Source organism: Pundamilia nyererei, unplaced genomic scaffold (assembly GCF_000239375.1).
Source record: "Pundamilia nyererei isolate P.nyererei 1_Seehausen unplaced genomic scaffold, PunNye1.0 scaffold00002, whole genome shotgun sequence".
Taxonomy (NCBI): domain Eukaryota; kingdom Metazoa; phylum Chordata; class Actinopteri; order Cichliformes; family Cichlidae; genus Pundamilia; species Pundamilia nyererei.
The window spans coordinates 4,874,304-4,898,474 of NW_005187403.1; the positions used below are offsets into that span (position 1 = coordinate 4,874,304).

The following is a 24,171-nucleotide window of genomic DNA, read 5'->3' on the forward strand; positions in this document are numbered from 1 at the left end:
TATCACCTATTCAGGTTGTAAATCGTGTTTTTAAAAAGTAACTAAGTAACTAAGTAATTAATTACTTTTGAAAATAAGTAATCAGTAAGGTATCAAGATTACTTTTTTGGGGAAGTAATCAGTAATTAGTTACTGATTACTTTTTATAAGTAGCTTGACCAACACTGGTTACCAATATTAGAGATACTGCACTCACTTGTTGCTGTTTCTGATACACTGGGTGAGTGTGAGTGTATTATTAGTGGCATATTAACACAGTTGAAAAGTGTAGTTGCTGAAGGGGAATAAAAGCCCTGCCTCACCCCAGACCACGTTTTCATCGGTGAAGGATAATAGAAAGTGACAACTTCTTACGGGGGAACTACCTTCCCGCTTTCCTTCCGCCTTCAAATTCATTCACTGTGTGCATAACTGTGTCCAAATTTGTGTGAGTAAAAAGAGGAGGAAAAACAGAGACAAACAAAAGCTTGTACATGCAGACTTTACCTAACTATCGATGTTTCCCTCAGATGTAAGTGTAACGGCCATGCCAGCGAGTGCATTGAGCAAGAACATGGTAACCTGGTCTGCGCCTGCCAGCATCACACAGAGGGAGCCGACTGCCAGAGATGTCACCCCTTTTACCAGGATAGACCCTGGGCCAGGGCCACTGGGGACTCTGCCAATGAGTGTTTGAGTGAGTAGCTTGATCCAAGGGTGACACTGTGAACCCACTGGGTGCAGCCATCTGGAAAATACACGTGCCAGTGTTAAATTCAAATGACATTCTCAGGCTGTCAGAGATCCCACTTAATCCATCAGTGTGCTACCTCACATCAATCCCCAGTATTTTTTAAATCTCGATATGTTCACATGCACCTTTTGTCTTTTATTGTGCGAGTTAGTAAATACAACCACTCATCACTGTTGGGGAGGATAAAAAGCACGTAGTCTGGAAGTCCTCGTGGAAATCACTGAACTTTACTGATCTTCATTATGCTCTAGGCTGAATGATTTTTTATTATGCTGAACTCAGCTTTACACATAATTTAACAATACGTCTGCCACCGCAGATGACCTTTTTTTTCTTTTTTCTATTTTTGTGTGCAAAAGTTGCCAGTAAAGGAAATAATCTGATGTATTTAAAATTGTCTGATTGCAGAGCCAAACATCTGTGAGATCCCTGGAAGATTTGTGTATATTTGATTTTTGGCTCATATGCGCAAATGTTTGCAGGCATTCTCCCACCGTTGCTTTTGTATATGTGATTTAGCTGAGTGTTATCGGGTTTGGCTCGTCAGACCATGCATTCCAGCTGAATCCTGCTGAAGATTAACCCTTCTTTTTTTCCCCTGAATTCTATTAAGCAGCAGACTTGCTCTAATTACTCTTGCACTTGCTTCCGAGCAGATGGCATCTTAAATAGACTGATGCACCCAACTTAATCAATTCTGTGCATTACTATAGACACCTTATAAAAGCACCAGAGAATGCGAAAGTGCAAAAAACCAAATGCTCATTGTAATTGTTCATCTCTGTCTGGCAAAAGATTCATTTTGACTGAGTTTGCCCCAGCCAACGCCGAAACAGTAATCACTGCTTTTAACTACTTGTGATTACAATCAGCAAATCAAAATCAACATACACTAAATACACAGAGTCATGTAAACAAAAAAAAACAGGGTTTTTGGTGTTTAAACTAATTTCTGACAAAATATTATTTTATTAAACTTCATCATCAAAAGGCTGGACAGTCTACATAAACATATGTAGTGTTGTCGAATGGAAGAGGTTCAAACATAAGGTCTGTGGGCCAGAATCGGCCCAAAAAAGACTCCAACCTGGCCCACTGGACAGCTGTGGAAAATGTGAAGGAGGACATAAATTTTAGACTATTAACAGCATTTTCATAAACAACTTATTGTACTGACAAACACCTCACCCACAGCCATTCATACTACATTAATAAAGTAATAAATAAACAATTAAATGACAAAAAAAAAGTTCCTGTACTATAGAAACGTCTGTTTGTTTTACAGTGTGTACACAGTTAAATCAATAATGAGAATTTTCTTTGAATGAACAGAAACTTGCCACTTTATGATTACAGGGCAGTCTTGGCAATGAGATATCAGAATTTTCAGTAATTTTAAACATGAATTTCTTACAGTTTAAGCCCAAAGAGTCATGCTGAGTCTTTCATTTACTATAGTGTTTCTTTATCATGTAGAAAAACTGAGACAGTCTATTGAAGTAACTCTTCTTTTTCTTATTTTGAGATATCTCATGGATTAAACTTGTCCGGCCCACTTAAGATCAAAGTGGGTTGTAAGCAGGCCCACGATGCAAAATCTTGTTAGAGTCTGTAAATGAAGGACTTACAGGGTAAGTTTCCTTTAAAATATATTACCCCATAAACTAAAAAACATGCCTTATTATACGAGCTATAAAATAATATAGGCTGCAGTACAAAGTTTAAGATTTAGTGTTTTATCTCCAGTTTTATGACTACATAAAAACGTCCTTTCCTCAATTATGATAATTTTACATAAAACACTGTAAGTTTTGATATGATTCACTGGCAGGCATTGGGTGTTATATATATTTTGTAATTTATTAGCCATGCAACCCATTATATTAGCAAGGGCAGTGTTTGGATTTGCAAACATTCATAGCAACATGTAGACTGGCGTGTGTTAACAATGTGGATCATTTCAGAGAATTTAGATGTATTCTTGTTAAACACATTTTTCTGCATTTATTGTGGATGTATAATGTATCCATCCATCCATCCATCCATCCATCAATGGATTGAAATCTATCCTGCTGACACTGGACAAGAAATAGGGCACACCCTGCGGGTCAGCATTCAGTCAAAGGCCTGACACATACTATAGAGGCAGGCAACCATTTACACCCCTATTCACACCTAAACGTTGTAAATCTAACTTGCATGTCTCGCGTGTGGACAGTGAGAGGAAACTGTAGCACGCAGAGGGAACCCATACAGGCAGAGAGAGTGCCACATCATTTTATTGATGATGATGGTGATTGATGTGGTCATTGTTTAAAGACTGCTATTCAAAAAAAATTTTTTTTTAATGATTATTCGTTTTTTCTAGTGGTACTAGTAGTAAGCCAGTTTTCCAACTTTTTCTAAATCAGCAGGTAGTAAAGCTAAAATGATAACAACAGAAATTTGTTTCTCAATAGACTTTAATGTAAAAGGTTTTCATTATCTTAATATAAATTGATTAGCACACAGCAGCTGCTACTACTAACAGAGCAAAAACATAGTAACACAAAGATATTAAAGTTATGTTTGTGGCCCATTTAAAAATTAGCTACCCAGATTATACAACGTCAGTTTAAGAAAAAATGAACAAAAAAACATCCAGAAGACTCTGGTGAGTCAAGCATCTCTTTTAATAGATATTTTTACACAGATAATCTTTTAGAACTGAAAATAAACTGCACCAGATGAGACCTTTAAAGATTTTTTAACTCTTGAAAGCTAACAATACGGCAATAATAAAGACAAAACATGAATTTTTTAAAACAAACACCAAGTGACACCCAGTTAATTAACTTCCTATTTTCTGCAGTCACATCTTTTGCTGCATATAGTAAATCATATTCCAGAGATTTAAAACTTAAGCTACTGCTCACTTTCCAATAATTAACTTGTAGCTTCATATCATATATGATCATCTCAGAAAATCCAATTTATTAAATTTGTCTCTTAATCATTGCAGTTTTTGTTTGTGAGCACACGCAATGGGTTTGAATGAAGGATCAGATTCCTCAAAGGCTTTCCATTTCAGCACAAGATAAAGCACTGCAGTGTTAAGTAAACGATTACCCACATTTACCAGAATGCTTAAAACAACACGAATAAGCACAAGTACAGTCATTCCAAATAACCCAGTGCTGACCCTGGATGGAATGTGTCAGCACAATGCTTTGGTCAATTGGGAAAATTTGCATAATCTTCCCACATAAAATGACACTTGACACGTTACCCATCGTGTTTTAAAGAAAGAGTATGGTTACCTTTTTTTTTTTTTTGTAATACCATGTGACGATGATCATGTTTGACATAGAATTAGGGCTCGCAGTAATATCAGCAGGCTGATTAAAATAAATGGTTTGTTAATAAGATGACTAGTTTCTGTTTTGCAGATTAACAGAAAAGCATCTGTTTTATCTTCTTAGCTTTATTTCAGCCATAAAAACATAAAAAAAAACTGTCACAGTTCCATCAGTCATAATTTATGATCTTTACAGGGCACAATGTTCGGGGAGTTTCAGATTTAGAGCCTCATTTAAAAGAAGAAAAGGAAGAAAAGTGTGACAATCTTGCAATTATTACCGCTGTCTTTGCTGTTGTTCTTGTCTGAACAGCAATAGCAGGTGGTAAATGGAAGCTTTAGGTGGCTTTTTACAAGAGTTTTTTCAATATTATGTGAACGTGACTCTGTGTGTTTATGTGTAATTTTAATATTAGTGTGGTTTTTTTATACAAACTTGAATTCAGACTGTATTTTGTTTAGTTATTGTTTTTTACCTGGCTAGGTTTTTTTGGTCTTAAGGTGTGGAGAAATAACACAAACCTTTTTGCTACAATTTGCTCTGTGTGTGTGTGTGTGTGTGTGTGTGTGTGTGTGTGTGTGTGTGTGTGTGTGTGTGTGTGTGTGTGTGTGTGTGTGTGTGTGTGTATCAGGAGTGCAATGGAACGTCATTCTCATCAAGATTCTCCCCCTCTGAGACTGAAATCATTTATAGCCTGGGCAGGTTGCTTTGGGCCTTCACCATTTTTTGTTGTTTGCTTGATGTTGGAAGTGGCTTAGCCTGAGGCTGTTCCAGTAGGTACATGCTTTAAATCCCTTTTTTTAAACCACTGATTTATTGCTGATCCCGTTGTAGCTTGTATACTGTGATCATTTTGTTGCATACCTATTGTGAGGTCGACAACAAGGTAGATACATCACATACTTAACATTTTATTTCGGCCCCCTAAACTCCTGCTGTGAAAAAAGATGGTTGGGTAGCACCCAGTAATAATCATGCTATTTAGCATTAATAAGATTTTATTATGGTATTAGCATCAACAACGTTAGCATAAAACCCACATAGATATATAAACTATAAACATTTAATATTGAAAACCCAGCTGCTAAATGTTCATGAAATTAGCTTGCTTTAAAGTAGCCAGCTCAAGATCATCATCAGCAATTGCAGGTCGAGAAATTTTTCTAACATTAATTTCACACTAAGCTGAAAATGATGATAAGCTGGTGTAGAATATACAATACCAAGACACTTACTTAGTCTGCAGTTTCTTAGAACATGCAAAATTCTAGAAAGCATCTACAGTTCCATAAGAATTAAGAGAGTAAGCAGTACCCAGCTGTTAATAATCAAATACAGTTGATTAACTGATCATCAGTAAGTTTGTGCACCTGTGTAAAAGGTTTTGTCAAATTGCTTTCAGGAGCATTTAGATGTGTGTCAATATAGTGTCACAATCTACCCAGGAGTGGATGTCACAGCAAGTTCACTCATAGGTCAGACTGTACGATGCTCAGACAAATCGCAAGTGCTAGGTCTCAGTTAGCATGTGAAACATTAAAGCTCCTGATAGTACAATTACAAAATGACTGAACAGGTATGGCTTGTTTGGCTGCCAGAGAAACTCTGGCAACATGACTTAGCTTTGGAAACCACAACAATTCTATATAAATGTCGGCAAAAACACCTCATACCAACTGTCAAGCACAATGGTGGAGGGTCTGGACTTCTTTAAGTTGCTTCTTCAGAACTGAAGAAGCTTCTCGGATGAGAGGTGAAACGTCTTCAAGCAACTTAAAGAAGTCCAGACGCTTTTCTTTGCAAGCTCCTTTGACTACGATGACCTGGATGACTGAGAACCTTCACAGACACAATGGTGGAGGATTAGCAATTTGTGTTTGTTTTTGTAGCCACAGTTCTTGGGCACTTTGCAGTCACACAGTCAAGTTCTACAAGCTATTGAAATATGGGGTGTATATATCGAGAATACTGCATAGAGGTCTGCAAAAACATTCTTTTTCACATGACTTTAGGCTAGACAAAGGAAAAGAATCCCAAAAAGACTTTAATAGAAAGATTACAATAAATTCTTTGTTAGCATATAAAAACCTTTGAATTTGACATTTACCTTCTCTTTATCCCAAGCTCATGAAGTTAAATAAAGTACAAGTATGATAAAGTTTGAATAAATGATAAAAGTAAAAAGTAAATGTGTGTTTGCTGCTTGGATTATATTACTTCTTTTGCATACAGCTATATAATCCTGTTATATTAAATGTATGGTCACATGTCAAAATGTTTTATTTTGGTAATTTCATTAAATAAGTAGTCTAGTCATTTATTAACTGGAAAATGTTCACTCTTTGATACAGACATACGAAACAATGTGAAGTATTTTTCTAGCAAACCAGTCTGCACAACTTTCACCAAATCCTGCACTGAAACTCTGACCACAGATAAGTGATTACAGAGTCTGAGAAATAGTTATAATATTTATTACACATACAGTAACACAATCAGATCTCATATTGCTCATATGGTTTTGTAGAAATTTATAATGTTTGGGATTTGTACAGTGGAAGAAAAATATCCCATCACATTCAGTCAATGCAGTTTCATCTTTTTGTGCACCAAAAGTAAAAGAAAATCTACACCTAAGGAGTTCTTGTGTGAGCTTTTTGAGTTCAAAATAGGTATTGCATTATCTGACAAGACTTCCAACTCAGTCCAATCAACCTCAAACCATTAACCAGTACAGAATGGTACTATACTTATTTCACACTACACCCCATTACATCCCAATGACTTGGTGACCAGTGTCACATAAATTTGAAAACTTTTTCCCTCTAAAACTCTGTCCAGTTTATTTACGTTGAGACTTTTTCGCCTCATCTGGCACATGACTGAGGACTCATCACAGTTGTTTTCCATTACATCATAAGTAACCTTAACTACCTACAGGCCACAACAAGTCAGAACAGCACTGACCACAGCAGAACAAGCTTTATTCCTATTTTTCAGCAACTGAAATGAAACCCTGTGCCACAGCTGTGCTAATATGTTGAGATAATTTAAATTTAATATATTTTGGATGGTAGAGATAAGTAATGGTTTGTAACCTCACCCATGATGAGGAAACTCAGAAAAAAGTCCTTCCCTATAGACATAATAAAAGAAATGTCAGCTGTCCTACATTACTACTGACGTTTCTGAAAGATATCAAAGCATGGATTGCCTAATTTTTTGGAATTTTAATGAAAGTAAGACTGAGATCGTTGTTTTCAGACCCAGTGGTGTTTGTGATTCCTCGTCTCTTGGACCTGGTCCCCTGCATTCACATGTGACTAACCTTGCTATCAAACTGGACTGTGATTTTATACTAGATAAGCAGATGAATTCTGTTATTAAAGCTCATTTTTTATCATTTGAGACTTTCATAAAGAATCAAATCCACTTTATCCTGTAAAATCTTTGAACGTCTTATTCAACTTTTGTCATAATGCCCCTTGGACGATTGCACTGCGCTCTATATTGGCCTTAGCAAAGCTTCCCTTAACGCCCAGACCAAAGTGCTTCAGCTCATCTTTTAGCCGGAACCTGCAAACGAGACAACATTTCCCCGTCCTGGCATCTCTCCACTAGCTCCCAGTTCAGTTCTGGATCCATTCTAAGATTTTATTATTTGTTTTTTAAACTTTTAATGGATCACTGCCACCATACTGAGCTCTTAACTCCATATGTTCCCTCAAGATCACTAAGGTCCATGGACCAGCTGCTCCTGCTGTCCCTAAAACCCGGCTGAAAACCAGGGGCGTGCGAGCCTTTTATGTTATTCATCATGGCTCATCATTATACTAAACGGTGGTTTTATAATATAAGTAAATGACTCTGAGGGGAAGAGAGAAATCAGCTTTCCCAATAAAACTCAAAGACCTTCAACATATTTAAAAGGTTTTAAATGATTTATAGGATGTTTAGCTACTAAGCAAACATTATTATCATAGCAGTATAACTCACAGCAGCGAAACATGATGGCTTCTAAGTTGAAATCTTTATATTTTATATCATTTTATACACCAAACCATCACACTGGCTTAGCATACTCTTAAAGGCACTGTTTCCGGGAATATGTTTGTTTGCTTTCTTGCTGAATTAGATGAGAAAGAGTGCAATTTTTCATTTGAAAAATCAAAATCAATCAACCTTGGGATAAATATACAATCCAACCAAGACAGAAAGCAGGGGGGAAAAGCCAGACTGACTTTGTCCAAACACAAACAACAATTCACTTAAGTTGGCTGATTGACACACTAAGTTTGTTGGATCAGTGGCACAAATCTATCTGAAAAAAACAAACCCAAAAAACATCAGTTTGTGGTTTAATGCCATGTTGAAGTTGGGTGTAGTGAGCTCTAGTCTCATATTTAAGCTTAGATGAAAAATTGATGCCTCCTTAATGTCTAACTCTTGCCAAGAGAACAAATAAGCATATTTCCTGGAAGTAAATGCAATATAAAACACATTTATGAGGCCTTGCTGCATTGAACCTCAAAACACATTAAAGATTAAAACATGTATGAAATTGCCTGTCCCAGTTTTGTATGTATTACTGTAGAGTGTGTCATTACACATTCTTTTGGCAAGAAGGAAAGTAGATAGTGAGAATTATGGCATTATTATGTTAGAGATGAGACTTTGGAGGACTCCTGTAAAGAAATACAGACTTAATAACAAAAATAATAATCACCATCACTACTTTGGATAAGCTGAGATGATGGTGGTGGTCATGACATGATGACCATCACCACGTGGGGGCCAGGTCCCATGTAGTACGCTAAAAGTCTTATACATATACAGTATGTGAAGCATGACTCTGCCTCGGCTGCTTCATCACTGCTGCTTTTCTATATTCTCTTGGCAGGACATCTCATTCATCCAGCAAATTAAATGTAAAAATGAGAAATCATTGTGCCTGCAGGGATTTTGGTCCCTCTCTGCAATGTGTTCTGCAACAGCACTAAGAAATTATTCATATAAAGGGCAGAAGACAGTAAGAGTGGTTTACATTACCTCCCCTGCAGATGACGCAGGGTGGCAACCTCCTTTACACTCCCAAAATCATTCCTTGCTGCTAAAAGAAGGAAAAATAAAGACTAGTGCTGGGTAAACTGGCCACAAAATACACAGCACTGATATTAATGTTTACTATGCATACGCTCAGACACTTTGGGTATTTATTGCTTACAAGATAAGATAATAATAATAATAATAATGATAATAATAATAATGGACAAAGAAGAAGAAATTGTTTGTAAAATCAACATCTTTGAACACTCACATCCTAAAATCACATACCTCATCAAACAAATGATCAGCATGAACATTTTGGCTGCCCCTGTAAAATTAATCAAAATAAAATACAACCTCATATGTGATTTTTGTCTTTTTGATCTTTGATCAAACATCTAACTCCCAGACTGATGCTGGCAGGAGTTATAATCAAAATAATCAAAATGATGAGACAGCCTTCATATCACAGTATCACATCTTTTTATTTAGCTTTGATTATTTATGCTTTGCCATGCCACACAGAAATAAGTGGTGATTCTGGGCTATGAGGGGTCATGTGCTCTTAAAACCACAGGAGATAAAGAAGAACTTCGCTTTCACTGCATGTCCAGATTAATTTCTCTGAGACAACGCCCCAAGGAGCAATAAGAGGGCATCGTCCACGCTTGTATAGGCATAATCTGCAAATTAAAGAGTCCTTGAAAGCCCTCAGTAGGAGTCTGAATGCTGCAGGACTGGCCACTCACTAAAAGTTAGTGTCACTGGCTCATAGTCTTACTGAGGGGGCACAGGACCATCCATGTTTCTCACAGGGACAGTGCAGAATGTAATGAAACATCCACTTAATGTACAGTAAAGATGCACACAGAAGAGGAATTCAAATATGTTATCAGAAGAGCTTGGACCTTTGTTTGTTGACTTATTGACCTGTCTTGTCACCTGCAACACTTTCTGTGCTGCATGAGCAACGGAGGAATGTGATCATTGGATATACAATGTGCAGGAGCTTCAGGTAGCATTTAAATCCATACATTTCTAAAATTGAAAATATCACAATTAAGTGATAATATTGGCAAAAATTACTATCTGTTGCAATCTACATACACATAAATTCATTTAGTCACAGTACATCCAGAACCTCAACGATCTAAAACAGAAATTCCTCCACCAATAGTTACTGGACAGTTATTTAACTGCAAAACGACATAGCTGCTGACAATCTTACTTAACCAGAATATAACCAGTTGGCAACTAGGTACGACAAGTCACATATTGCAAAGAGATTGGCTGCTGATAAGTTGTGCTTACTGGTGCAGACTGATTTAGACAGTGTCTATACATGATTTTGCAGTTATTTACAAACCTTTGCAACTTTATCAGCCTCCAGTGGTTTGGAGACAGGCTGCCTCTCAGCAGGTAACCTGTGCAATCACCTTGTGATCAAAAAATGGTTGTCCAGAGGTTTGGGTTTCAAAACTGAACTTGATTCACTGAGTGCAAAAACATTTGGTGCGATTCCAGGAAAACCACTGATTTTTCTTTATTGTAAAGAAGTTGCCATCCGATTTTTTTTTTCCTCTAGTGTGACTGAGCCATCATCCAGTTCAGGGGTTGCTGGAGACTTTTCCAGATGACCTTTGGTTTAGAGGTGGGATAAATCTGTTCTTCACTGAGAGGCAAACAACCATGACAATTACATCCACAGTTTCAACCAATTTAAAGTCAATAATTTTCCTAATATGAATGCCTCTGGACGCTTAGGGAGAACACGCAGAACCTTCTTCCTGTGAGGTTCTGTCCTAACTAGCAAACCTTAATTATAAATGCATGTATGTAAATACAGAGTAGAAGTTACATTTTGTGCTTCTAGTCACTTTTGATTTTTTTGGTGCCTCATTTATTGAATAAACATAAATGCGGGATTGTGGTTCTCTCAAAAGATTATTGTGCCGTATGGTGGTTCAAAAAGTTCATACAAAGGGCACAGACTATCAATTTGCACAAAAAACAAAGCGACTTTAATGAATTTATGAATACATTAACAAAAAACAGGATGCTGTAGCCTTGTCACAGAGCCAAGCCAACAAAAGTCCAAAAAGAAAGATAAACTAACACAGAAAAACCCAAACGTAAAGAACTAAGCACAAACGAAAAAGAGATAAGCAGGGAGAGGTGAGTAGGGGTTTATTAAGAGGCAAAATGACAAAGAACAAGTCGAACTTTAAATACGGAGGATTTATTGAGTACATAAGAAAACAACAAACAACATGGACTGGAATATAAAATACAGGGAGGCTTAGAAGCAACTAAAAACTACAGACTTTCCTGTTTCATATCTGTTACACAATCATAATTTTGAGAAGACAGAAATGAAACCATATTTCCAGATTTGGCAGTTTTCCATAGTTTTGTTTGGGATTTTTTGTTGTTGTTGTTGTTTTTTAATCTAATTATCCATAAACATTTATTAGTTTTTGTATTCCGGTAAAACTGTCGCTCCCGTTATGTGAGCAGCGCAGTCAGATAAAGATCAGGTTTGGTAGGTTTAGATCATTTTTAAAACTAAATTACAACAGTATTTGTAATAAAAGTTGTGTTTATTTATTTATTTACTTGATATATATATTGAACTTTCTTGCTTTGTGATCGATTGATTTTCCACTCTTAAACATAAGGTTCTGAGTTACCCTAATTGCGCAGATTAAACGAGACATAAATGGTAAGGTTTATGGTTGTTGTTTTATTTGCTCCTTATAGTCACACCATTAGTTGTGATTGTCATAATGCACTGTTCATTGTTGGTCCAGCAAGAAGTGCTAGTGCCACTGTTAAACTGATAAAACCCCATTTGATAGATGGAAACAATCAAGAGTGCAATACAGTCTGTATTCCTGTTGTAATCCTGTAGGTTTCGACCCTAAAGGCCACTCAAGAATGTATGAGCCGTAGCATTCTGGGAGGTTTAAAGTGCTTTGTGAACTATATCATCAGACTCAGCAAGGAGCTAACAGCGCCTACTTACTTGCATGAAGCCTCCACAGTGACGCACAAGCTGTGTGGTCCCCAGGACAGGACTGTTGTAACAGCATGTTAAAGAGACAGCAGTGGGTGGGCAAACATAAAAATGTGGACGAGATAACCTAACACAAGTTATGGAGAGCTGTATGGGGGAGTCTTCATGTTAAACTTGTTGAGAAACAGCCTCAAATGATTTGTTCTGCCTCAGCTCCCCTCTCCCTTTCTGCTGGTAGCAATCTTCGTCCCACATACGTATAAAACCTTAACTGCTCAGCTACAGTTATTTTACACTCCGTTACTAAGATGGCAAAGATGCTGTACTGTAACATGCTTATGATAATGTGCTCAGCAGTTTGATGTCTCACAAGAAAGGAGGCTAACACGGCCAACATCAAAGGCAGTTAATGTTAAAAAAAAAAGTGTAGAGTAATATAAAATACAGTTGGGTAGCTGAAACCATTATAGTCACATACACTAAAAAAAAGTCATAGCACTAAAAAAATTACAAAATGTAATAGTAAAGAAAAAAAGAGAACACCAGAAATAGAGCTTTATAGTAAAAACAGATTCATAACAATGCTAAAGTTCGAATGATCAGAAGTAACATGTTCTGATTGCCCTGTAGCTTGTTTCACTATAGAGAACCACATTTACAGGTAAAAGAGTAAAGCCTGGTTGCCAGATATCTTGCACTGCACTGTAATACGTTGTCTTTATGAATGAGTAAATATTGTTTGAAATATCAATGTGTATTTGTAGCACTAGCTGAAATGTGACTGTCTCACAGTTTTTCTGACAGTATTTCTACTTGGCTATTAGCTAGCCTGTGCAGCAGTCACACTACCACTACCTGACATGATAAAGATAGAGTGAATGGGAGGTGACAAGTTGAGACAACCAGTTGTATTTGTGCTGTAGCTACCCACTGGCGCCAATCAGAAGTGAGTCATGCAGAAACTTTTTATTTTTGTAGGTGGGGTGGTTGTCAGATTTTGTTGAACTGGGGATAGCAGATGTGTTTTGAAGGATGAGAACTGCAGTTCAGGCCATAAATATCATTGGCCTAGACGGGCTAGGTGGACATGTTTCCACTTGAGTAACAAACTGGACTGGTTATATTTGTCTAATGTTAGTATTTGCTCCACTAAGAAATGGAACAAATACCAATGTATATATAAAAAAAATATAAAGGGTTAGACATTCATGAAGTGCCTTGAGCAGCTGGTCAGAAAACACATCTGCTGCTCCCCAACATCCTGGACCCTCTTCAATTTGCCCACAGAAGGAGCAGAGTCATGGACGACACAGTCGCCTTGGCAACACACACTTCCCTCACCCATCTGGAAAACGGGAACACCCTTCCTCCTCGCTCACTGAAAACACAGTGTGCGATTTCTTAGTGTACTCTTGTGCTCCTTTTTCACTTCCAAGAACATCATCATTAAGTTTGCAGGCAATAGGACTGTTGTAGGCCTTATTGCAGACAATGATGAGACAGCCGACAGAGCTAAACAGGCCAACAACCTTTCTCTCACATCAGAAGAACAATGGAGATGATAGTGAACTATCATCCAGAAGAGAACACTGGCTCATCCATATTAGCTATGCTAACATTGAAATGGTAGGCACTTTCAACTTACTCAGTGTGAACATTACTGAGAATCTATCCTGGAACCTTCACATGGACATCACGGACAGAAAGGCCCGTCAGTGCTCATACTTTCTGAGGACACTTAGTTTTACAAGACACTATCTCCTGAATCTTCCACAGAAGCACGATCGACAGCCTGGTGACAGGCTGTATGACAGTTTTGGAATGGAAGTTGCTTGCTAAAAGCTGGAAATCACGACAGAGATTGGGGCAGCCATCAGAGATCGTCACTGCCAAGAGCTATCCCGCCATTAAAAAGATCTGCCTGATGTCTGTGTAAGGCCGACAGAATTATCAAGAATCATAGCCATCCAGAAAAACAGCTGTTCTCCTTGTCCATGCATTGGTGAATTACTGCAGTGCAATATGTAACAGTATAATTTAATCGGTCACTGGTACTGCTGTTTATAACTCTGTTTACCCATGTGCAATAATTCTCCATACTCCTAATCTAATTCTCCCAAGAACCTCAGTATCCATGTTGCATCTGTAAGTCTTCTCCTAGCAAAGGTTGCTGGTTCCTGCTGTATCTTTTACAATAATCTGAACTACAACTCAAGGATGGCGTTTTAGAGCTGCAGCAATGAATAAACCTAATTTATTACACGCAAACAGGTAACTCACATTGATGAATCCAGAGATAATGACTTGATTCTTCAGTTCATGTTTGATTTAAAAAACTTTTTGGCACTTTTAAATTCATTGGGGATTTAAAGCCACGACTTTTAGTTTTAGTTCCCATTCTCTTTAATTTAATTTTAAGATACAGCAGGCAGCAGTCGTCAATTACTCCTTATGTAGATTTCTCATAAAAAATGTAATCACATTCCCTCACTGATGATTCAGCAGCAGAAGTGATTTGTTACATTACATGTTTGACTCAGAACAACTTCATCAAAGGTGCCCTTAAACAACTTCAAAGACTTCACACCCACTTGCCTCATCTTCTGTATTTAACACTTGAAGGAAAAGAAAACAAGGTATTTTGGTTTTAATAAGCAGTCTGTACAGTCTGGAATCAGAATGTTTACTAAACACAAATTCCTTAGTTCCAGTGACTGCACAAAGCAATTAAGAAGTCCCATCCTAAGTGTGAAGACGTGCGTTCACACACCGACCCGCTCAAAACCCACATGACTCCATAAGCTCTTACCAGCAAAGCCTTTATTATGTTACTGACATGGACATGGACAGCTGGAGACACAGCGGCCAAGTAGTCATTCCTGTTATACTTCTTTGAAGTCCACTTGAAGTCCGCCACCTGGGGTGCGTGCGTAGTTGGTGCATTGAAATGTAAATTCTTCGCAGATGAGCGTGTGTGGTCACAAAAATATTGCTAGGCACCTGGATGTCAGCATAGACCCCTGTGCTCAGTGTTTGATGATGAAATTAACGTCACTCGCACCTCAGCGGACTCACATAATCAATGCATAAGAAATGAGAAAACTTAGTAGTTGCCGTTCTTACCTCATTTACATGAACCATAGAGACCACTGAAGTAAACCTTTTACTAATGTAGTGTACAAATTAACGCGGTATCAGTAATCAAACTGTATGTAGCTTATCACATTGTCGATGCAAGATCATAGTCAGTATGATTGTAGGTAATACAGGCAGCCACAAGCCAAATGGAAAAACTAATGAGCATTTAGGAGCTAAAGTGCCTGAGTTTCCCTTAATGATGCAGTACAGACCAAAATAGGACAAAAAGAATTGGGCTTTTAGTGGTCAGAGGGCTGGAAACAGCTGCTGGGAATGATTGCTGTTGGGTTCCTATATGCTTTTTCTTTCTCCAATTCTGGATCATAGGAGGGCCGGATACAAGCTATCATATGGTGAGAGGCTGCTAGTCTAAGCCGAAGATTAAAACCAAAAGAAATTCATGCTCCGATTCATGCCTGCGTTTATTTGGATGTTAGCACCTCCAGAACAACTGCAACATCCACACAGAAGGGTGGTGGATTTGTACCCAAAGAAGAGCTAAGCCACAGCCAAGGAATGGATTAATATGTGCTAAATCAACAATAATTACGAACTCATTACTTTTAAAATTCTAAATATATATGGAAATGAGAGCAGTCACAATAGTTGTAGGTTTTTTAACCCTGCGAAGCCTCGATTTGTGGCTAGTAACTGTATCTATGCAGTATAAGTTACAGCCAAACAAATGAAGGCTCTGTACATTAAAGTCCTTAACCACCGAGCCCAAGTTCATCACATGTTAGGTTTTAAAAGCAACCGGTGAAATAAGTTAAATACTAATGAGACTTCTTATTAAAAAGAAAGGGTAATCATATGGTTATTTCTAGCTCAACTGGGAGCTTGATTCATAATAAAATGGGCAATTTCACCTAAGTCCCCCCTCAGGGTAACTTGTAAACTAAAGAGGGATTTGATGTGAAGGGTATGAGAGCTGTGGTGGTGTGTTATCAGCTGAGTAATTTGCTCTTGTACAAACATGAATTACTGTTATCTAAGTGCCCCCTGACAGCCGATTGGCTCCTCATTAGGCCTGTGTGAAATGAGATTAGCAATGAGACTCTAAATTATGATCCAATCCCAGAACACATAATCTCTCACATGCATATACCCTTTGTGTGTCTCTCCACTTCATCTATTTCTGCCATTGCTTTCTGTATCTTCCCCTGCGGCTGCTCATTCCTCGTCTTAGCAGCTCTCCTCTCTTAACCTCTTACCTCTTCTCTCTTTTTTTTCCTGCACCACCGACCTCACTCTCAGAGTGTAACTGCAGTGGGAGATCACACCAATGTGTGTTTGACATGGAACAGTACCGGAGCACTGGCAGTGGGGGGCGATGTGTGAGCTGCAGAGACAACACCGATGGGCCCCACTGTGAGCGCTGCAGAAATGGCTACTACCGGAAATCTACAGAAGATCCCTGCCTACCCTGCAACTGCAATGTCAACGGTAAACTGCAGACACAAAAATCTCAGTTGTTTTGATAATAACTGAAGCCCTAATTATGATCCATGCCAATGTCATTACTTGCTACTTTTGTTTTCTCCTGCATGAGAAAATGTAATTATGTTTAAATTGGAATGCCACACTGGCACAAAAAAGCACCATATGCAAGCTTTAGCTACAAATGAATGGGACTCATAGGATTAATTTTACAAATTTTATGGCCAATGTTTTTAAAAAATTAATGGCACTGCATTAATATTTTCTACATCCCATCAGCTCACCAAACTTGCCTAGGAGTAGAATCTTTTTCAATTTATAATTCATTCAATCTCATCTTAGTTATCATTGCCTTAGCTTCCACGATGATCATTAAGGAAATCCATGGATTTACTCACCCATGCGGGTGTAAATTGATCCAGTTGACTCACTGAACATTATCAATGAAAAGACTCATTGCTCATTAAGCAAGGCCTAACTTTAGGTGGAGGAGCATTAGTGGTGGTGGAGCACAAATTATGTTTGTGCTTCACCCATCATCAGAGAATGAGAGAGAAAAGTGAACAAAAAACATTAACTATCTTTTCCTCTTCATATAAATAGTGTGCGGTGAAGGCACAGAGCTGTTGGAGTCCATTATATTGATCAAAGGTTATAGCAGACTCCATCAGGCTTCCCTTTTTCTCTTCTTTCTGCCCCAGATGGCCTTTTTTCTCCATTAACTAAAGCTTCACTATACCGGCTACAGTGTAGAAGCAAGGTTATATACTTCTCTTCCAGGAACAGAAATTCAAAACAAATGTTCATTATTTATAGATAGAAAGATAGATAGATATTTATAGAAAATACTCATAATTCTTGTCCAACACTATGATTACATTTTTCTTTATTTGAACCCTTCCAGGATCTGTGAGTCTACAATGTGATGTAGAAGGAAGGTGTGCTTGTCGGGAAGGTGTGACAGGAGAGAAGTGTAACACATGCCAGGCTGGCTTTCACTCGATAGGCCCCGGTGGCTGCAGGTGAGCAACATACATATAGTAATATATACAGCATACATGCATTCATTTTATGTTAGTGAACACAAGGCTCACTGACATTACATTTCATACAGCTTTCCTGTTTTATAGATGTGACACCTAACTTCCCAAAGCCTGAATTTATCAAACTGCAAAGCAGGACAAAAGGATTCAAATTTCTCGACGTGACACTACTGTGAATTAGTGACCTTATCAGCAAGTACCAGGATGTGCCAAACACAATGTCAAACTGCTAACAAGCATTGTAACAAGCAAGCCACCAAGTGCAGTGTTATTTTCCACATGGATAAAATTCATTTCAGTTTTATTAAGCTTTTTATTTCAGGGTGTCACGTATATTCATCATGCACAATATTAGTTACGCCAATGTGATTTTTTTGCTTTATGTATGTTCGGAGTCCACTGAATTACTTCATGGTTATCCCCTTTTATGGAAGTGTGCAGAAGTTGTCTGACTTCTATCAAGAAAACCTCATATTATTTTTGTCTACATTACACAAATGCATCGTTTCCTGTCTAGCTATATTTTAAAGTTTTTGTTTTCAAAGTATCTTTTACTATTTTTGTTCAGTTTCACTCTTCCCATTAGTGCCCTATTCAGCCACCACAAGCAGTTATATCCAGCACAGAAGCTCAGATAAATCCATGGCACACAACCTACTAAATACCAAACTGTGAACAAACCAACATGTTCTAAACCCCAACTCATCACACAGTGACACAAGTCAAAAAATCTTTTTCACGTTTATCAGAAGACAGCAAGCATCAGTGTATTTTGTAAGAAGCTGAGATATATTATGTGGTGCCGGGCCATTTAGTGCCCTGTATGTAAATCCTAAAATCTACTGAAAGCCAGCGTAAAGACTATCTTAGCATGCTTGCTAGAATGTGTTAATAGTCTGGCTGCAGAATTTTGTACTGTATAGCTTGGAAGCACAAAAGACATGGTTTGTCCAAGCTGGTCAACACACATGATAAATGCAATGACACAAATGCTTGAAAAAAAATTTTTTATAGTTCAGTTGAGTAGACCATATGTCGCAAATTAGAAATGTTACTTAAATGAAAGAATCAGGAAAGAAGCAACGATTTTATATGCAAGTCAAAGAATCAAATATTACACCATGATTTCAAATGCTGGACTTGACCAAAGAGAAGTAAGAGCCTGACTGATTTTAGGAAATAGTTCAGGAGGAGCTATAATCATCTATCAGTCTTGTTGATATTTAAAGTAAGTTCATTATCAGAGAGCCAATCACTAACCTGGATTAAACACTGGACTAGAGTGGACAGCCTATTCAGATGATGAGGCTTAAAAGATATATACAGCTGAATGTCATCGGCATAGAAACAATAAGAAACTTCATTAAAATTTAGGTAATAAATTACTTTAATTTTATTTATTTTAGATACCAAATATATTAGCACCAAAACTAAAAAATGCTAAAGGGATGTTTTCACAATATAAAGACAACAAGTCCAAGCATCACTCTGTGGCGAATAAGGAGTTAGACTCAGTTGGACACACAGTTAGTGAGTAGGTGGTGGACACAACTGCATTTAAGAAACAGATTTTCTTTTAGAACTGATGGAGAACAAAGAACTCACTGAAGAAATTTGTAAGATTTTTAGTTAAATGAAACAAAACATTTTTTCATGTTTAGTACACAGTAAATATAACTAGTAGAAACACAAAGTCCTAAGTCATTTCGCTCAGTTTGCTAAGCGACTTAGAATGCCAGATCTACTGTTTCTGCTCACCCTTTCTCAACCTTCTAAGACCCAAACTCTTTCACGACACGCATTTTTAATTTATCTTTGATATTTGGGCTGATTGGGACCTGATGAATGTAAAAACAAAGAATTACCAGATTTTTTTTTAACCTAATTTTTGTAAAATGTAAATGAGAGCCACATATGAGGATATTTGTTTAAAATTTCGATAGAACAGTAGCAGTATAATGTCCTCATAAGTGGATATCAGGCCCTTGAAGAGCAAATTTGAGTATTTTTGTCTAAATAATCCAAAAGGTGATGTCCACATATGTGGACGCAGGTCCTAGGAGGTTAAAATAAGTTTGAATCAATTCCTTATTTTATTTGCTTATAACATGAAAATACATTGCCATAGGTCTATATCAACAGCTGAAATTTTTTTTAACTTCATTTCCTCATACTCAACTTTAAATAATACATTTCCAAAGAAATGTTACCAGTATCATCAACTTTAAAAGGGAAAAGAAAAAGGCTGGTCTAATGTCTTGCCAAGTCATTGCAAACTTTTTGCATGAATTCCCTCCTACCGCATATGGTCGTTGTTCAGATTGGTGAGCCAGCAGTCCTGAATAGCAGAAACGAAAGATCTGGTGTTTGAAGTCCCCTTAGAACCGAGCAAGAGATCATGCAGTCTTCTTCATGTTGCCATGGTGACTGAATCCAGCCTTGCTGCCTTCAAAATCTTCAGAGAACAGCTTGAGCTGCAGCTAAAACCAAGGAGAAACTTAGCCTGTAAAACTTTCTACTTTTCTCCAAAGGTAGTTGAGTGTCTTTATGTAGTTGGTAGCATTGATCTGGTTTTATCCAAATTCATCAATTCATGATTGACTCAAACATTTCCTCTTCTTTTTTTAACTGCCAGCAACTAGTTGACAATGAAGAGTTGTTCATGATAAATAAATAATTTAATAATTACACTTTTACTCTTTATTGATCATGATTTGTTTAGCTTTAATGTGTTAACTGTATGCATTACTAATGCATTAAGTAAAATATTATTATAATGTGTTTTACTAAGCTCTGATTTTAAGTTTCAGTATAGAGCTCATTGGGTCAGACCGAGTTTAAGATACAGACTTGCTTTCAACCTGTTTTACTGGGAGTGGGTTCAGTCAGACTTTTCTTCCAACCTTTATTGGAACGTGAAGATGCACTGACCAGCTGCATACATTTTTATGATGAAAAGCGCATTTCAACTTTGTCTGAACTGAGAGCCTCATACTAAGTATGAGTGCACATGAGCCTGCATGTAAATTTATAGGAAGGTGTATCTATGTGTGTGTGTGCACAACTGTGTGTTTGTGTGTAGGTGCGTCTGTGTGTGTGTGTTGTATGTTGTAAAATTCATATTCATAAGAAGTCTATCCGAGCTCTCCCTGACCCCCTTCTATCTGCCGGGGGAATGCTAAGTTGCGATAGTGTTGAAAGGCATATCAATGAATGTTTGGTGTTAATATTATTTCTTCTACCTGGATACTATGACAACAGGCTGTGGGATGACTGTTAAGCAAAAGAATAGATATTGAGCTTTAGCCTCATTCATTTGACTTTATAGCTTCTACAGTAAGCATTTCTTTATGAAAAATTAAGCTTTGCCTCAAAATGCTAAATTTAAACAGAATAGCTTCCCCAGTTCTACAGAACTTTTTAACACCATTCAGCTATTTGTTTGTTTTGGTTATCTGTAACCGATAAAGCTAATGCAAACAAGAACTGATAAAGCCACTGTAAAGCAAAAGCAGTGCAAATATCAGCTAAATTAGAGGGAAATTTAAAGGAATAGATATTTTCCCCAAGAGCTGGTGGAGACCAAACTAGAGCTTAAAGCAAATGATCCAGATAGCCATTTGTGTAGGTTGTATCTCAGCTAACAAAAAGTCTGTAAATGCAGGTTTAAAAGTAGGCTTGATCAAGAGAATATTAAACCTCCCTTTCTAAAGATTACATACCAAAACGGTACATTAATATCTGCAATTGTTTCCCTTAGATGATATTGACATGCACAAACACAAACACACACACTCACACGAACAAACACACAGCACTTTCTCTCATTCGTGCTGAAAACTCAGGCTATTGAGTTGATGCGTGAATTACCCAGACCACTAGAGCAGAAACAACTAGAGGCTGCTTGCCTTGGGATAATTGAGTTATTGTAATTGCACCTCATTAAAAATAGATCCTGTGTTTCAATCTCAAACAAAAAGTAACCAGTCAATAAATGTGATCAAACAAAATCTGACAAAAATCCAACACGCTGCTGATCCATATACTTACACTTACTTGCTTTTTAATTGAGGTCGTTTTACGCAGCCTTCAAATTTCAGATTTGGGTGTTGATGATTTGCTATGAAGAACATTTTGTACTTTTGAAAATGACTTTGTGGTGATGGCAGCAACACCGTGAAGGCCCAGGTTCAAGTTTTAAGACAAGAACCCGTGTTGTTAATACCTACTTGAGCGTGTCACCCTGTGGTTTTTCAGAGCTGAACATCTGCTGTCTTGAAAGTGAGGAAACAGACATCAGGGATGTCTTCACATCAAATTGTCCTCATCTCAGAGTTTCCTGCCCATTTTCTTTTTCTGCTTCTCTTTTATACATGCGTGCTAAATGCAGTAGATTAAACTATTTTCTATTTTTCTGCAGGCCATGTGAATGTGACCTCAGTGGCAGTGTGGGTGACTGCTCTGCTCTGGATGGACGCTGTTACTGTAAGCAAAATGTGGAGGGACAGAACTGCAACAGGTTGGTTATTGTGCTGTTGTTTGTTTCCCAGATAAAGAACAAACAAGCCAACTGTAAAGGTCTTTTACAATAAAACATCCAAACATTATGTAATATACCTATGTTTGGTCTCTTTTTAGCATCGCTTTTGAAAAAAAATCATTTTCATTATCGCTCCTAAGGGGAAAATAACTTTGCAAATTTCATTCCCAGTCGGCTGGTGCAGCAGAAACAGAGGGCTTAAGAACAATTTGATTCAGACTTGCTTGAACATTTTTAAGCTATCTGTCATTTTAACAACTAAAGCAGTGCAAGCGACCGTTAAACTATGTCAATAGTCTCTGCTTCTCCCTTTCTGCTTCTATCTTGCTCCTGTGGGATAGAGGATCAAACAGATAACCTCACTATGACATTAGCAATACACACAGCCCCAGGTCTCCAACTATTGAATAATTCTGTACTCCCTGTTTGTTGACTTTTTGGCTGATTTCACGGGTGGTTGAGCAAGCTCCTCTCCTGTGTAATGTGACTAGTGTAGTGGCTGATTTTTAGCGGTGTTCCTGTCCCACCCACATGGCAGCAAGTGCCTGCAGGTCAGGGTGCTAGCAGCTGAGCTCCATTCTTCTTCTTAAAACGCCGCAATGTGTGCAGCGACTTGCGCCCAAACTGCTGAACTGAAAAAAAGCTTAAATAGATAGTGAATATAACAGTGCAGCATGGATGTGGTAAGGAGCTGTAATCAGGTGTGACTAAAGCTTCTGCATGTTAATGACTTTTTTTATGCACGGGGATGTGTGTGTGTGCGTTTGTGTACCTGCAGATGCAAGCCAGGATTTTTCAATCTCCAGCAAGTAAACCCAGCAGGCTGCCAACCGTGCTTCTGCTATGGCCACTCGCTGGCCTGCTCCTCGTCCAATCACTATGCTGCTGTCAACATCACTTCTGACTTCGTTGAAGGTATTGTCTTCCCAGCCATTAATGAGGTTTCCCTGTTGCCTTGGGAGCTTTATTACTGAGCCAAAATTAACGAGACCAGCGATGTTTACTTTGTTCTCCCTGACCCTCTGTCCTCACTCCATTTTCAGCATTTGGCTCTGTGCTGAGCTCTCAGGAACAAAGCTGTTTTTTTCTCTTCTTTTATTTTTTAGATAACAAAAAATGAAAGAAAGACAGAAAACATACATAAACATACATTGCAACCTACACAAAGCTGTTTGGACAGATAACCCCTGTAAGAATAAACATACAAACTCTTTGTGAACATGAATATTTAGCAGATGCGATGTCTTTCACCTCCAGATCAAGAAGGCTGGTTGGGAGAGTTTTCTGGAGGGCTGGACTACCCCCTGCTGTGGAAGGAAGGTGAAGTCTACCTGCTGCCTCTTACAGAAGAGGACACTGGCTTCTACAAAGCCCCCGGTGAGTCGGCAAGAAAAATAATAGAGATTTGAATGAATCCACAAGCTCAGATTGTTGTTGTTACCGCAGTCTCAACAGGTGGGCTGCATCCCCCAGGGAGATATTTAAGCTTCGCTGAAATAGATTTTATTCGTTATTAGTGATAAAACAGCCCCAGCTGTTGTTCTTCAAAACAAATATGTAAATGATATTAGTAAAGCATCTGTAATATCCATAGCTTGTTCCTATTGTTCGTTAGTGAGATTAATCAGGATTTTTTTGGCAGTGGGTCACGCGGTGGTTATTCTGTCACCGCTTTTTCCAATCCCTTATCAGAGCCATTAGAAGATAAGGGAATAAGCTGGCCCTGCCACAGGACTTAGGGCCCATTTCTATCAGCCGTGCCAGGAGCAAAGGCCTGATGGAATTGGATGTCTTGGCCATGCTGGAGAAGCAACAAAGTGAAAATTGGCTTGGTTTCTTCCTGTCTCCACTAAGTCGCTTCTAAGCATCAACACCCC

At 38.0% G+C, this 24,171-nt stretch overlaps 1 protein-coding gene across 1 annotated transcript in view; it reads left to right on the plus strand.

Annotated features, from left to right (window-relative positions):
* The window catches only part of lamc3 (laminin, gamma 3), a 116,938-nt gene that overhangs the window by 40,035 nt on the left and 52,732 nt on the right, over positions 1–24,171 (plus strand). Inside the window, exons 4-9 of the mRNA XM_005720521.1 lie at positions 510–676; positions 16,529–16,717; positions 17,616–17,733; positions 22,175–22,273; positions 23,073–23,209; positions 23,552–23,671. Of these exons, the coding sequence (XP_005720578.1) occupies positions 510–676; positions 16,529–16,717; positions 17,616–17,733; positions 22,175–22,273; positions 23,073–23,209; positions 23,552–23,671 (830 nt within the window). The remainder of the gene's footprint in view (positions 1–509; positions 677–16,528; positions 16,718–17,615; positions 17,734–22,174; positions 22,274–23,072; positions 23,210–23,551; positions 23,672–24,171) is intronic.